This window comes from Mustela putorius, unplaced genomic scaffold, assembly GCF_011764305.1.
Source record: "Mustela putorius furo isolate JIRA1106 unplaced genomic scaffold, ASM1176430v1.1 tig00003962_pilon_pilon_pilon, whole genome shotgun sequence".
Taxonomy (NCBI): Eukaryota; Metazoa; Chordata; class Mammalia; order Carnivora; family Mustelidae; genus Mustela; species Mustela putorius.
The window spans coordinates 23,642,566-23,656,122 of NW_025422106.1; the positions used below are offsets into that span (position 1 = coordinate 23,642,566).

General features: G+C 44.5%; 1 protein-coding gene across 1 annotated transcript in view; it reads right to left on the bottom strand.

Moving 5' to 3' along the window:
* Positions 1-371: 371 nt before the first annotated feature.
* The window catches only part of PITPNA (phosphatidylinositol transfer protein alpha), a 39,473-nt gene continuing 26,287 nt past the window's right edge, over positions 372-13,557 (bottom strand). The window contains exons 11-12 of the mRNA XM_004746881.3: positions 3,932-4,000; positions 372-2,903 (exon numbers count right to left, since the gene is read on the bottom strand). Coding sequence (XP_004746938.1) covers positions 3,956-4,000 — 45 coding nt within the window. The 3' untranslated portion in view covers positions 372-2,903; positions 3,932-3,955. The remainder of the gene's footprint in view (positions 2,904-3,931; positions 4,001-13,557) is intronic.

Sequence of the window (13,557 nt, forward strand, 5' to 3'; positions counted from 1 at the left end):
GAAGAGGAGGGGACATAAACGTAAAAAGGAAATCCCGCCAGAAAATGGCTGAATTACTTTCAGATATGTGTCGTCTGTAAAGTGATGTAGGTAAAATGACAAGGACATGTTCTAATTTACAGAAATCGACCTGCAACAAGAATCTGGAGCTATATTGTACATTTTCCTAGTCCTGGTAACATGGAGGACAACAGCAAGAGTTTGAGGATATCTACATTGTAAAATGGACATAAGGACATCACCAATAAGCTGGACTCCAGAAAGCTCTGTCTAGGATTTTATTAGACTGCTTCCCCCCACCCCAATATACCTGTTTTGGAAGATTGAGACAAAAAGGCACAAACTCACATTAAATAAACAAGGTAATCTAATCAGTTCTACAAAGTGTATTTTGTAAAAGAAGTAGCACTAGGAACCAAACAAAATAAGTCAGGGAGTCCCAGCAGGGACTGTAAGAGAACTTGAGGAGATATACACATGCCCACAATACTGACCCTGTCCCTGACCTCTCTCTGTGAGAAGGCCAGAGTCCAGCACCACCCCCTTATGGAGGCCCTGCTGCTTTAAACCTGGACTCCAAGCCTGGAGATCTGATGGAAGCAGCTGGTCTGAAGGGGCACGGCACACCCTCAGGTACTACCCCTGAAGCTGAGCCTTTCGTCATAAACCCCTCTGAGTGCTAGTCAGTGCTAGTCAGGAGGTGGGTGAGAAAGTAAGGGGGACACTTAAAAGCCAACACTGTTGCCCAGCAGCAGCACTATCCGTGGGGATAGAATAGACCAGGGACACCCCTCCTTATATTTCTGTGGGCTAGAGCCCCAGATCCAGCTGACCTCAGGAAATTCTAGCTCAGTTCATGTGGATGCTTTCAAACTGGGGCAACAGGTAGAGATGGGAAGAGCCAGAGAAAAGCCAGATACAGAGCAAGGCCCACCAGAGTTGGAGTAGTGTGGATCTCAGAGGAGAGCTGAGGCAAGGAGACTAACAACTGATGACCCTCAAACCATGGTACTGTCTACTTAGAATATCATGGTTCGTTTCTCCTAGGATAACCCACATCTGGATTTAGCTGATGAATGAAGGGAAAACTTTAAGCGCAAATATCATTATAGCTAATACAGAGCTTATAGGAAAACATTTACATTTTTCTCCAGTAGGAATGCTTCACTTTCCCAAATAGATGCTACCAGCAGTTGGGAATCCTCATAACCAACTCAACTCCCCTAGATCCATTACTACAGACCCCGCAAGGTGAGGAGCCTGAAAGGAAGGTGTAACAGGACATTTCCTGGTCCCAAAGAGGCCTCAATGAAGGTGGGAGATAACCACACTGAGGGGTCTGAGTCTGTCCACTGTTGCCCTAAGAGGGTCACAGGGAAGCAGCCACCAGGATATCCCAGGTGCAGTCCTGTGAAACACTCCCTTATTGCACTTAGAAATCAGTAAGGCAAAACAAACTGACAACAACAGAAGGTTGAATGATCCCATCCTACTTCTCGCTCCCCCAACACAGATTTGGTCTCTTAATCAGCCACTGCACCCAGACTACCATGGGCTTAGATCACAGCCCACCTGGCCAACATACATCACGAGGCTTGGGAAATGTCGGGTGACACCACGGCTATCTCAGACTCTCCCACTGGGAAGGCCTACTTGGGTTCCGCTAAGCTGTACACAACCATGGAGCATTTGGCGGCTTCTACTTCCCCTGGAGTCTGGACTTGTTCACCGGCCTCCTTTGGTAGAGTTCTATACTACGATCACTACTTGCTTTTTGCGTTTGATTGTCCAGGACAGAACTCAGCATTGGGGCGGGATGAGCTGAGTTCCTGATCCCCAAATTCCTTTCCAGTAACTGGAGACAAGAGGGAACATGTTCTGCTGGGGAAAAGCTTTTTGCATGCTCGTTTTGTGCAGCATGAAAAGGTCAGGACCCTTGTGCCCTGACCAGCCTCAGAGGCAGAGGACAGGAATCTAAGAAAGCACAGAGAAAAGAGGATTATTGCTGAGTGGCAGCACCAGCCCAAAAGGGAAGAGGAGCATGGACGTACAGAGCTCCTCAGGGGTGAGGATGGGGAGGCAGGGGACAGACTAATTAGTACATATGGGGCCGAATCAATTCTAAGGGCCACACTGGACAGGTCCCTCCAGGTGGAGAACCGACTCGGGCATGTTGTGGGCACTGCAAGGTTCAGACAGAGTAAGCGACAGGAGGGCCAAGAAGCCGCAGGTGTCTCTAAGACTAGTGACCAGAGATGCAATTCTGGGGTCGGGGTTATCTGTATTTGTTACGTTTTTAAAACAGAGACTGGCTGGGCCCTGGGTACTTCCCTGGTGCCTACAGCACATTAACAATGGGTTACTGAGAGCAGAGATCAGAGTTATGAAGCCACACTGCTGTTCTGTGGAACTGGAGGGAAAAAACTGTATTTCTAACTCATCTCTCCCCAGGTGAGCACTCAAAATTGCCAAGATCTGCCCAGGAAGCAAAACACCTCAGTTTATCCCAAGATTGGAAACAAACAAACTTAAATCATTTAAATCACCACATCACAAAAGGCAGCTATTTTGAAAGACTAAAAATGTCACTTGGAAATTAAGGGCGGGCGGGGGGGCAGGGAACACACAGAAGTGGGTTGAGAACAAAATGGCTGGACAGGGAGGAGCTGTAAATTCAGCAACCTACACGCCATGTATCTCAGAGGAGCAGGCTCCTGCACACATGGGCTTCATAATACCAGACGGTCTATTTGTTCACAATATTAAAGGGCATCTAGAATTAGCTACAGTAAGGGATCGTAAGTTGCCTGAAGAATGGGCACAGAAAGGCTGCGTCCGAAGATGGCCTGTCCCTCGGGAGGGTGGAGCTGCTGGGCCTTCCTGTTGACCACTGTCTTGCAAAACTAGAAGAGAAATACAATTGTTAAGGAAGCAACAGAGGAAAACAGAAATACACTGTAAATCATGGATGGCAGAATTTCAAAAGGAGCAAATATGCCAGTTGGGGGGTCCAAGCAGCTGGCCTGGCAACGATCCACTTAGTCCCACTGTTTTATCTGCCAGAAGTTCTCCAGCACGATGGGCAGGGAGAGGGAGCCAAGGTTCGCATTACTGCTGGTGAGCCCCTAGGCCTCCTCAGCTCCTTAGCCTTAGAGGACAACCAGATTTTACTTGATAAAATACCTTTCTCTCAGAGACCAATGGGAAGCAGGGTCAGGTTTTTAATTTCATGATCAAGCCCACTGAGAGCTGCTGGAACATCAACACATCTGGAGGTGTGCAGAGTACTGGGAGCTAAGAGAAGGATGGGGCTTGGGAAAGAGGGGCAGTGTGAAACAGGGACATCTCACCCTGCTCCTAGGACTCTCCAAGCGTCTGAAAGAGGCTGCCTCTGATGAGAACAGCTACTGAGTATGCAATCAGAGGCTTTAAAGAGGAAGGAAATGAAGTACCAGACAAATGATGAGCCCCAGGAAAAGCTGTCTGGCCAGCAGATTTTCCAAGGGCGGGGCAGGGAAGGCCGGCAGTGGGGAGCCAGGAACGGCTCTGACATAGGGGTACCAGGGACACCCTGCATGCTGGCTTCAACTTGAAATGGCTCTTGCTATGAGAGGAAGAGGAATTAGCTGCAGATAAGCTTTGTTCTGTGTCTACCGCCCCAACCCAGCCCCACTTCTCACTACTGGGTGGGTTCATGTGTCTGTGTGGGCAGTTCGTTGTAAGATCACATGTCCCTGAAAGGGTCTAATAGCTACAACGTCTGTCAATGGAAGGCTGAGAGCTGCTGAGCATGGCAGTCATCATTATTAATGGAGGACAGGACGAGGAATGAGCAAATCTCCTGCCTCCTTAGTGAGCTGCTGAGGAGGCCCTGAGGACCCAAACTAACTTTCCTGTGGATGAGATGCAAAGGGAGAGAATCAGTACATACAGTGCAGAAGGGAGAGGGGTGCCTTTAGTCATCCGCGGTCATTCCTTTCACTGGGTCCTTTTGTCTCATCTGGAACAGAAAAAAACAAAAACAAAAACAACAACAACAACAGGAAAAACTGAAGGCTCTTGCAGCTGATGGAACTCCAATACAAATATGTTCCGCCTTCTCTTTAGTCCTGCCAGTGAAGAGGGTGGAGCATTTTTTTGTGCACAAAGCAGATCAGCAGAGTAGAATTCTGCATACCTACGGCTGAAGCCACACCATTTATAGCTCCATGTCACTGGTCCCATCATCCATGATTCCTGTTCGTCTCCCTGCATCCTAGTGCTGGAACTCTTAAGCTCCTCTCTTTCTTCATTCATTCAACAATATCTATGAAGCAACTCTTTTGTGCTAGGAACTGCACAAAACTGCCCCAGGCCTAAAGATTTGGCAGGGAACCAAAACAGACCAAGTCTCTCCTCCCAGTGCTTACATTCTGAGGCAAAGTAGGGGAGAATGAACAAACTAATATATGTTGGGGCGGGGGGAGCTGCTGGGATGGAGAAGGCCTATAGGGAAATGGGCCGTGGAAGACCTCTCTGGTAAGTGACATTGAGTAGAGACCCGGAGGAAGTGAGGGGGAAAGTCCTGTGTCCACTTAGGGGAAAGTCCTATGGCTCCCTGGAGGGGACATGTTGGGGGAGTGGTCCAGGCAGAAGGAACAGCCCAGAAGTGGACACAACTTCTCCTGGGGACAATGTGGAGGTGATCTCTCTCAAATCCTTTCCAACTTGAAAGTTCCATTCTATTTGCAGAATACCTATAGCACATGCATATTTTAACTTCCCATTAGATATTTCTTCACTGTCCTTGAGTTTTCTGCTTGACTTTCATTCTTTCTTCGTTAAACAAATTTTGAGCACCTCAGAGAATGACTTCTGGAATCAAACTCCCTGGATTGTATTCTGCGCCAGGACCTACTGTGTGACCCTGAGCGAGTGACTTCACTGCGTTCTAAGACTCAGTCTCTCTAATAAAATAGAGATGATAAAAGCACCCACATCAGGTGGTTGTTGAGAATTAAATGAAGATATCCTTGGAGAATACCTAGCAGGGGTATGCATTCGGGCCACGTTAGCCATGTTATTTCTGCACGGATGCTGCAGTAAAGCGAATGTGCATCCACATGCTCTGAAGAACTTGGACTTCTACACTACCTTCCCCCTCAGAGGTCTGTTTTATTCACTAGAACTTTAATACGGCTGCATTTTGGAGAAACTCTGTCTCAGAAGCAGTAGTTCTCCACTAGGACATGTTTTCAAAATAGTCTTCCCACCACATTTCAGACTCCTGTTCATTGTTCACACTCCCTGCTTCTATTATCATCTGTGAGTCTATGGGGACTTGATCCCAGGACCTGGGATCATGACCTGAGCCAAAGGCAGAGGCTTTAACCCATTGAGCCACCCAGACGCCCCTGTGCTGTACTTTTCATCCCATGACTCACTCGTTTTATAACTGGAAGTCTGTACATTGTAATCCCCTTCACCTAGTTTCCCCCCTCCCCTCTGGGAGCCACCAGTTTCTTCTTCATATTTATGAGTCTTCTGTTTCTTGTTTGTTCATTTGCTTTGTTTTTTAGATTCCACATCTAAGTGAGATTATATGGTATTTGTCTTTCTCTGTCTGACTCTTTTCACTAATGTCATACTCTTTAGTATGACATTATCTATACTGTCACAATGCAAGATTTCATTCCTTTTTAGGGCTGATATTCCATCCATTCTATTTATAAACACCTCCCCCACATCTTCTTTATCCATTCATCTATCCATGCACACTTAGATTATTTTCATAACTCAGGTCAAAATAATTTAAAAAAAAAACCACAAAAATGTGCTCATTAAATGCTTACTAATGACCACAGAAATTTTCAATTTCAGAGAAGCTGAGATTTAATATAGAGGAGCAAAGCTCCTTGGGCCTCAACCAGATCCATGTATACCCTAAAAGTTTACTGCCTTGCTTTAATTTACTAATGCAAAGCCATGTCCGATTTTCCTACTGCTTAAGATGTAACTTCCTATCAGGGAACATGATAGCTTCCCCAACTCTCAGAGATAAGGTCACCTCACGGGGTGCCACTGAAATAAAAACACATTATTTCATTCTTACAATAAAATGCTCTAAGAACGCTTCTTTCCTGTTTCCTGGGGCCTATAAGACACCGTGAGATTTTATCTGGTGTTTGTTCCTCAGACTAAGCTGTTGCAGGCTATGTATACACATACAGTCAGGGAATATGAAAATAGAAACTCCAATCTTGATTTGCTTGTTTTTAACTGATCTTCTCTAGGGAATAAGGCCAGGGGTTGGAACAAAGGAACTTTTATTCACCTATTTATTTTATTCATTTACAGGGACTTCATTTTTTATTTTTCTAGATTTTAGGGGAAGATTTTACTTTTTGAAGATCTTACTACTTTTTTAAAGGAAATCACTAAAATCAAGTAAATAAATAAATAGAGAGATACATAGATAAATCTCTGTACCCAACATGGAACTCAAACTCAGAATCCAGAGCTCAAAGAGTTGCATGCTCTTCTGAATAAGCCAGCCAGATGCTTCTATTTTTCTACAGCTTTTGAAAATTGTTTTTACTATGAAGTATGAAATATTCCTTTTTTTTTTTTTAAAGATTTTATTTATTTATTTGACAGAGAGAGATCACAGGCAGGCAGAGAGGCAGGCAGAGAGAGAGGAGGAAGCAGGCTCCCTGCTGAGCAGAGAGCCCGATGCGGGGCTCGATCCCAGGACCCTGGGATCATGACCTGAGCTGAAGGCAGCGGCTTAACCCACTGAGCCACCCAGGCGCCCCTGAAATATTCCTTTGATTACAAAAAAACCCACAAAAAACAAAAAACAAAAAAGAAAAACCATCCCACAAAAAACTAGTAGAAGTATCAATGTCAATATCCTGGTTGTGATGCCTGTGGTATAGTTTTGCAACATGTTGCCATTGGGAGAAAGAGATCTCTGTGTATTAGTTCTTATAACTGCATATGAATCTTATAATCATTTCAAAATAAAAAGTTTAATAAAAAAATAAAACTAGCAAACAACAAAAAAAATCCATTTAAGACACTGAAAAACAACCACAGACCAAGCATTCCTGAAGGAATGCTTCAGGCATTCCTTCTGCATGCGAGGCACATGTAGAATTGTTTTTAGAAACTCTTGAGAAAGCCCTTTGGAAAAGAAATTTGGTAATAAATAATAAAAGCCTTAAATTCTCTAATTCTATTTGTAGGATTTATTCTAAGGAAATAATCCAGATCCAAACAGTAATCCAAATAACCGAGTGCACAAAAATTTTCATCACGGCATTATTTGTAGCAGTGAGAACCTGGAAACAAATGAAAAATCCAACAGAGGTCAGTCAGAAACATGTATGTGAAGAGACTCTTTTAGTGGGAAACTTTGTATTCGTTATAATGATATATACTTGTTACAGTGTTCCCAGAAAAAAAGAGGATACTCATTTGGCCCATGCAATATGAATCATACCTAAATAAGTGTGTAGAAAGACTTAAAATGTTTGGGGTGCCTGGGTGGCTCAGTGGGTTAAGCCGCTGCCTTCAGCTCAGGTCATGATCTCAGGGTCCTGGGATCGAGTCCTGCATCGGGCTCTCTGCTCAGCAGGGAGCCTGCTTCCTTCTCTCTCTCTGCCTGCCTCTCAGTGTACTTGTAATTTCTCTCTGTCAATGTTTTAGAGGCTGTCTTTAAAGATTTTATTTATTTTGAGAGAAAGAGCGCACATGCGTGCCAGCGAGTGGGGAGGGGGCAGCAGAAGGAAGGAGAGAGAATCTCAAGCAGACTCTGTGTTGAGCAAGGAGCTGGACTCAATCCCATGACCCTCATTCCCATGACCTTGACATCATGACCTGAGCCAAAACCAAGAGTAGATGCTCAACCGACTGAGCCACCCAGGTGCCCCTAGAGGTTGTCTTTAAATAGAGTACACGTGATTTCTTTCTGCTTTTCACTATTTCCAAAAAAAAGTTTAATGAAAGTTTAATATTGAAAAATGAGACTGTACCTAAAAAGAAAAGACTATTTCCATATTTCAAGATGCTGGCCGGTGTTCCAGGTGGCCTGCTCTGGGGTCAATCATTGTTGGGCAGGTGAGAGAGAATTAAGCAGCCACAGAACAGTAACATCCTCCACATACAGGGATCGTTCACCCTCAAGACACTGAGCTAGCTCTGCCCTGTGCACATGCTACTGGAATCTCACTCCCCACTCAGCCGAGGCCCAGCACTGAGTGGTTTCTCTCCATCAGCTTCACTCTCCAAGCTTCTATCTACCCCAATCACAAACTGGAAACTCGGGGGGTATAGTGTCCTGCCACGCATTTCACTGCACAGGGACACTTACACAGTCCCTGGGTAACCAGTTCAGAGATTAAGACTTAAAATCTAAAAATGATGGTGATCCATCATCCATGTCAGAAAGCCACAGGGTAGAGCAAGGGATCTCTATATCAAGATGCAAGAGATTAGAAAGGACAGGCACACTGACACGCAAGTGTGTGGACAGGGAGACTGACTACAAGGAGGCTCCGAGATTCATAAACAGATGTGCTTTGGAGGGACCAGAGGAATCATGGAGCCTACAGGGACTTGGAAGGAAGCCCCACCCGGAAGGCTGGGAAAGAAAATGCTGCAGACTCTTAATCAGGCACTCTAACTGGCACACTGTATCTCTGCCAGCTTTAAGCAAATGTTATAGAGGTCAATCAGGAAATAAGTTTTCTTAAAATTTTTCAAAGTTCTCTCCTCCCAGGTTCATTATCTACAGAATTAGTGGCCAAAGCCCCAGGGGGCACTTGTTCACTGAATGAGAAGGTATCCTCAACTTCTCTGAGCCTCAGTTTCTCTTATCTCTAAAAGGAAAATAATACTCTGGCACAGGCTGACATGATGACTTGATGACATCGTTCATGGAGAATGCTAATCACACACGACAGGCATATAGTACGACCCCAACAAAACATTAGCTTCTATTAGTAATAAAAATATTTTTATTACCACCATGTTCAAGAGATAGTGAGTTCCCCAATATAGAAGGCTAGTGGGGAAGCTGCAGAGAGGACTCAAGTTCAGGCCAGTGGGGAAGCTGCAGAGAGGACTCAAGCACTGGACAGGTAATTGGACTAAGTGACCTTTAAGGTGACTTCTTCCAATTTTGAGATTATGAGTCTCTTAAGAGAGCAAAAGCAAGGGAGAGGGAGAAAAAGAGAGGGAAGAAGGGAGGTAAAGAGGAAAGGAGGGAGACAGACAGATGGACAGACACTGCTCTCCTATAGGCACATGTTTCCTGACATTTTTCTTTTTAGGGCAAAGGACTAATCTCTTCATCCCTTGCTTCTCAAATCCTTGAGTTTCATCCAAGAATGGTGAGTCCACCCTCCCACGGGGACTAGAGTCACAGTAATGGTGACTGTGGCCTTATAGTGACCTCTCATAATTCACAAAAAAAATCCACCCATCCTAGGCTGCTGGGTATTAATCAAAGAATAAGGGTCATAAATCCTATTGCAAATTTATATTTAATCATGGCAGATTGTAAACATGCATTTATTGCTATTCCTTCCCCAAGCCCTACTACAATGAGAGTAAAGGAGTAAACAAAAGATTTAAAACCATGAAGGCAACAAGAACAGCAGATAAGAGATGGCAGCAACATTCTGGAAGATGAAATATGGATGGATGAATAGCACTAATTCGCAGAGCAGCACGACTAACACCCAAGTGCCTAAGAAGGACAGACCTATTTGTGCTGCAGGTTCTCCAAAGGCTCAGGAACCGGAAGCACAAGTACCTTCCAGGGTGGGAGTGCAAGTAGGGCTGAAAACGGGTGACTTATTTCTAAGTGAGGGAAAAAAAAAAACAAACAACCAATTTGGCTCTGGTGTGCCCTGGTGTTCCCTCCCTGAATTCTCAGAGGAAACAAAGAACATACAGGGAGGAACATACAGAGAAACCTTGAAAACCAAACACAAAAACTTGCTTTAGAAAAGGAAGATTATGCACAAAGAAAAACGGAAAAAGTACTTAAGAAAAAGAACACATGGGGCGCCTGGGTGGCTCAGTGGGTTAAAGCCTCCGCCTTTGGCTCAGGTCATGATCTCAGGGTCCTGGGATGGAGACCCACATGGGGCTCTTGGCTCAGCAGGGAGCCTGCTTCCCCCTTTTTCTGTCTCTGCCTGCCTCTCTGCCTACCTGTGATCTCTTTCTCTGTCAAATAAATAAATAAAATCTTAAAAAAAAAATTGTGAAAAAAAAAAAAAGAAAGAAAGAAAAAGAACACAGCACAAGAAGTGCTTTATAATGTTTTAAGTGGTGCCTGGGTGGCTCAATTGGTTATAGCATCTGCCTTTGGCTCAGGTCATGATCCTGGAGTCCCTAGATGGAGCCCTAGGTCGGGTTCCACACTTAGCAGGGAGCCTGCTTCTCCCTCTCCCTCTGCCCTTCCCCCCACTCATGGTCCTTCTCTCAAATAAATAAATGAAATCTTTAAAAAAAAACACACTCAAAAAACAAAATTATTTTAAAAATATAATGTTTTTAAATTCAACAGGTGAGACGTTAACATTGGAAAATATCTTCCAGAAAGCAAACAAAAAGGGAGAGAAAAATGTAAGAAAATTAGGTCAATTCATGAGGTCTGACTTCTAACTTTTTTCTTTCTTTTTTTTTTTTAAGATTTTTATTTATTTATTTGACAGACAGAGATCACAAGTAGGCAGAGAGGCAGGCAGAGAGAGAGATGGAAGAAGCAGGCTCCCTGCTGAGCAGAGAGCCCAATGCAGGGCTCCATCCCAGGACCCAGGGATCATGACCTGAGCCGAAGGCAGAGGCTTAAACCCACTGAGCCACCCAGGTGCCCCATGACTTCTACCTTGTAATAAACATTCCAGGAAGAAAACCGAGGGGAGAAAACTGTGATACAAAGAGAGAGAAATTACAATATAAAAACATCTAGAACTGAGGAGAGACCTTGGAGCAACTGGGTTGCTCGGTCAGTTGAGTGGCTGGCTCTGGATTTGGCTCAGGTCATGATCTCAGGGATTCTGAATTAGGCTCTGTGCTCAATGCACACAGTCTGCTTGTCCCTCCCTCTCTGTTCCTCCCCTCCGCGCTCACGTATGCATTCTCTCTCTCATAAATAAAATCTTTAAAAAAAAACAAAAAACCTGAAAACTGAGGGGGAGGAAAATCAGTAAGGATGGACTGACATCATCCAAATTATTACGCAGTGTGCATCACATACCAATCAGACCAGACCAACCCTGTAAGGACTCAAAACTAAGCTAGCAAAAGGGAGGGAAGCAATTACTAACTTCTTATCTTACTTTTTTCAGGTTTTTATTTTAATTCCAGTCAACATACATTGTAATATTAGTTTCAGGCTAACTTCTTAAAAACAAAAAAACAAGAGCTTTCCAAGAAAGGAACAAATATCAGGAGCAGACTAAAGTGTTCAGTTGGGGAGAAGAATGACAAAGTTATCACAATATAAACCCTGAATAATGAATTCACTCCAAATTGTGACACTAGAGGAAGGAAAAGAGGGTGTGAATGGTGGGTGGGGTATAGGAATTAAATCTTCCATAGGAAAAGGCAACCACTAATATCTAAAGTTGAGAAATGAAGAATTAAGCGCCTAAGTATATTCTTTGGAAATACATGGGTAATTAACAAGAGAAACAACCAAAAGAACAGCAAGAGCCTGCTTCTTGAGCAGGGGTGGGTGGGGGCGGCAGCAGGATTTGAGGTGCAGGGCAGAGGAGGACAGCTTCTCCCTTCTATACCTGGGATACTGTCTGAGTTTGAAAATCATGAAAATACTTCTGGAGGTGATGTTTTTGTTTATGGCAATGGTTGTCGTGGTGGTTTCCCAGGTGTATACTTATCTGAAACTCAACAAGATGGATAGATTAAATATGTGCACAGAGCGTCTGGGTGGTTCCATCAGTTAAGCATCCAACTCTTGGTTTCGGCTCAGATCATGATCTCAGAGTAGTTAGATCCAACCCTGCATCGGGTTCCTCACTGAGCGTGAGCCTGCTTAAGATCCTTCCTCTCCGGCTCCTGCCTACCCCCTGAACTGCTCATGCAAATACTCTCTCTTAAATAAGTATAACTGGGGCACCTGGGTGGCTCAGTGGGTTAAGCCTCTGCCTTCGGCTCAGGTGATGATCCCAGGGTCCTGGGATCGAGCCTCACATCAGGCTCTCTGCTCAGTGGGGAGCCTGCTTCCCTTCCTCTCTCTCTGACTGCCTCTCTGCCTACTTGTGATCTCTGTCTGTCAAATAAATAAATAAAATCTTTAAATAAGTGTAACTTTTTTTTTTTAAAAGATTTTATTTACTTATGAGAGCAAGAGAGAGCACGAGCAGGGTGGAGAAGGGGGTGGCGAAGGCAGAGGGGAAGCCAACTGTCTGCTGAACTCCCCACAGAGCTCCATCTCCCAAGAGAGAGATCATGACCTGAGCTGAAACCAAGAGTCAGACGCTTAACTGACTGAGCCACCCAGGCACCCCTGTGCAGTTTTCTGTATATCAGTCATATCCCAATAAAGTGGGATTTTTTTAAAAATTAAGAAATGAAACTAAAAATAAAGCTGATAAGAATATTTTTAGAAGGAAGGGGGGGAAAAAGAGCAAAAAAAAAACCCAAGTCTAAGGGGACCCTGGGTGGCTCAGTGGGTTAAGCCTCTGCCTTCAGCTCAGGTCATGATCCCAGGGTTCTGGGATCGAGCCCCGCATCAGGCTCTGTGCTTGGTGGGGAGCCTGCTCTCCCTACCCCCAAGCCTACCTCTCTGCCTACTTGTGATCTCTGTCAAATAAATAAATAAAATCTTAAAATTAAAAAAAAAGTCTGAAGTATGTTAGCACACAAAGGTCCAGTATAGTTGCTAATGGGGTCAAAAGATGTCCCCCAGTGATACAGACTTGGTTTTGCTTTCTCTTCCACTGCAAACTATTTAAAATTCCAATTCTAGGGGCGCCGGGGAGGCTCCATAGGTTAAGTGTCTGCCTTTGGCTCGGGTCATGACCCCAGAGTCCTGGGATCAGGTCCTGTATTGGGCTCCCTGCTCAGCAGGGAGTCTGCTTCTCCCTCTGCCCCTCTCCCCAGTTTTTGCTCTCTCTCTCAAAATAATAAAATCTTTAAATAAATAAATTAAAATAAAATTCCAATTCTAAAATGGGTTTCCTGCATTCGCAGTTATCCTGGAGGATAGTGGTCTTCTAGGTTTTTTGCACAATTCTCCACAGAATGGAGGAACACACAGAGGGAAGGGAGGAACACACAAAAAGACTTCCCTAATGGTGAGGGCTTTCAAACTTTGGATCTGAGGGAGGCAGATCCAGTAGCTCCTCTGGAGAATTCTTCCAGCTCCAGGAATTCAAATTCTACCCAAAGAATGAAAAGCTATCCGTAAATGCTTCCCCGAACCCCTGCATACTTTCGGCTGGCCTTTGTCAGGTGTGGGTGCCTAAGGCTCCAGGCTAAACCCCAAAGTCTCCACACAGCTCTGTTTGGTAACTTTTTTCCTTTTTTTGGTCAGGACTC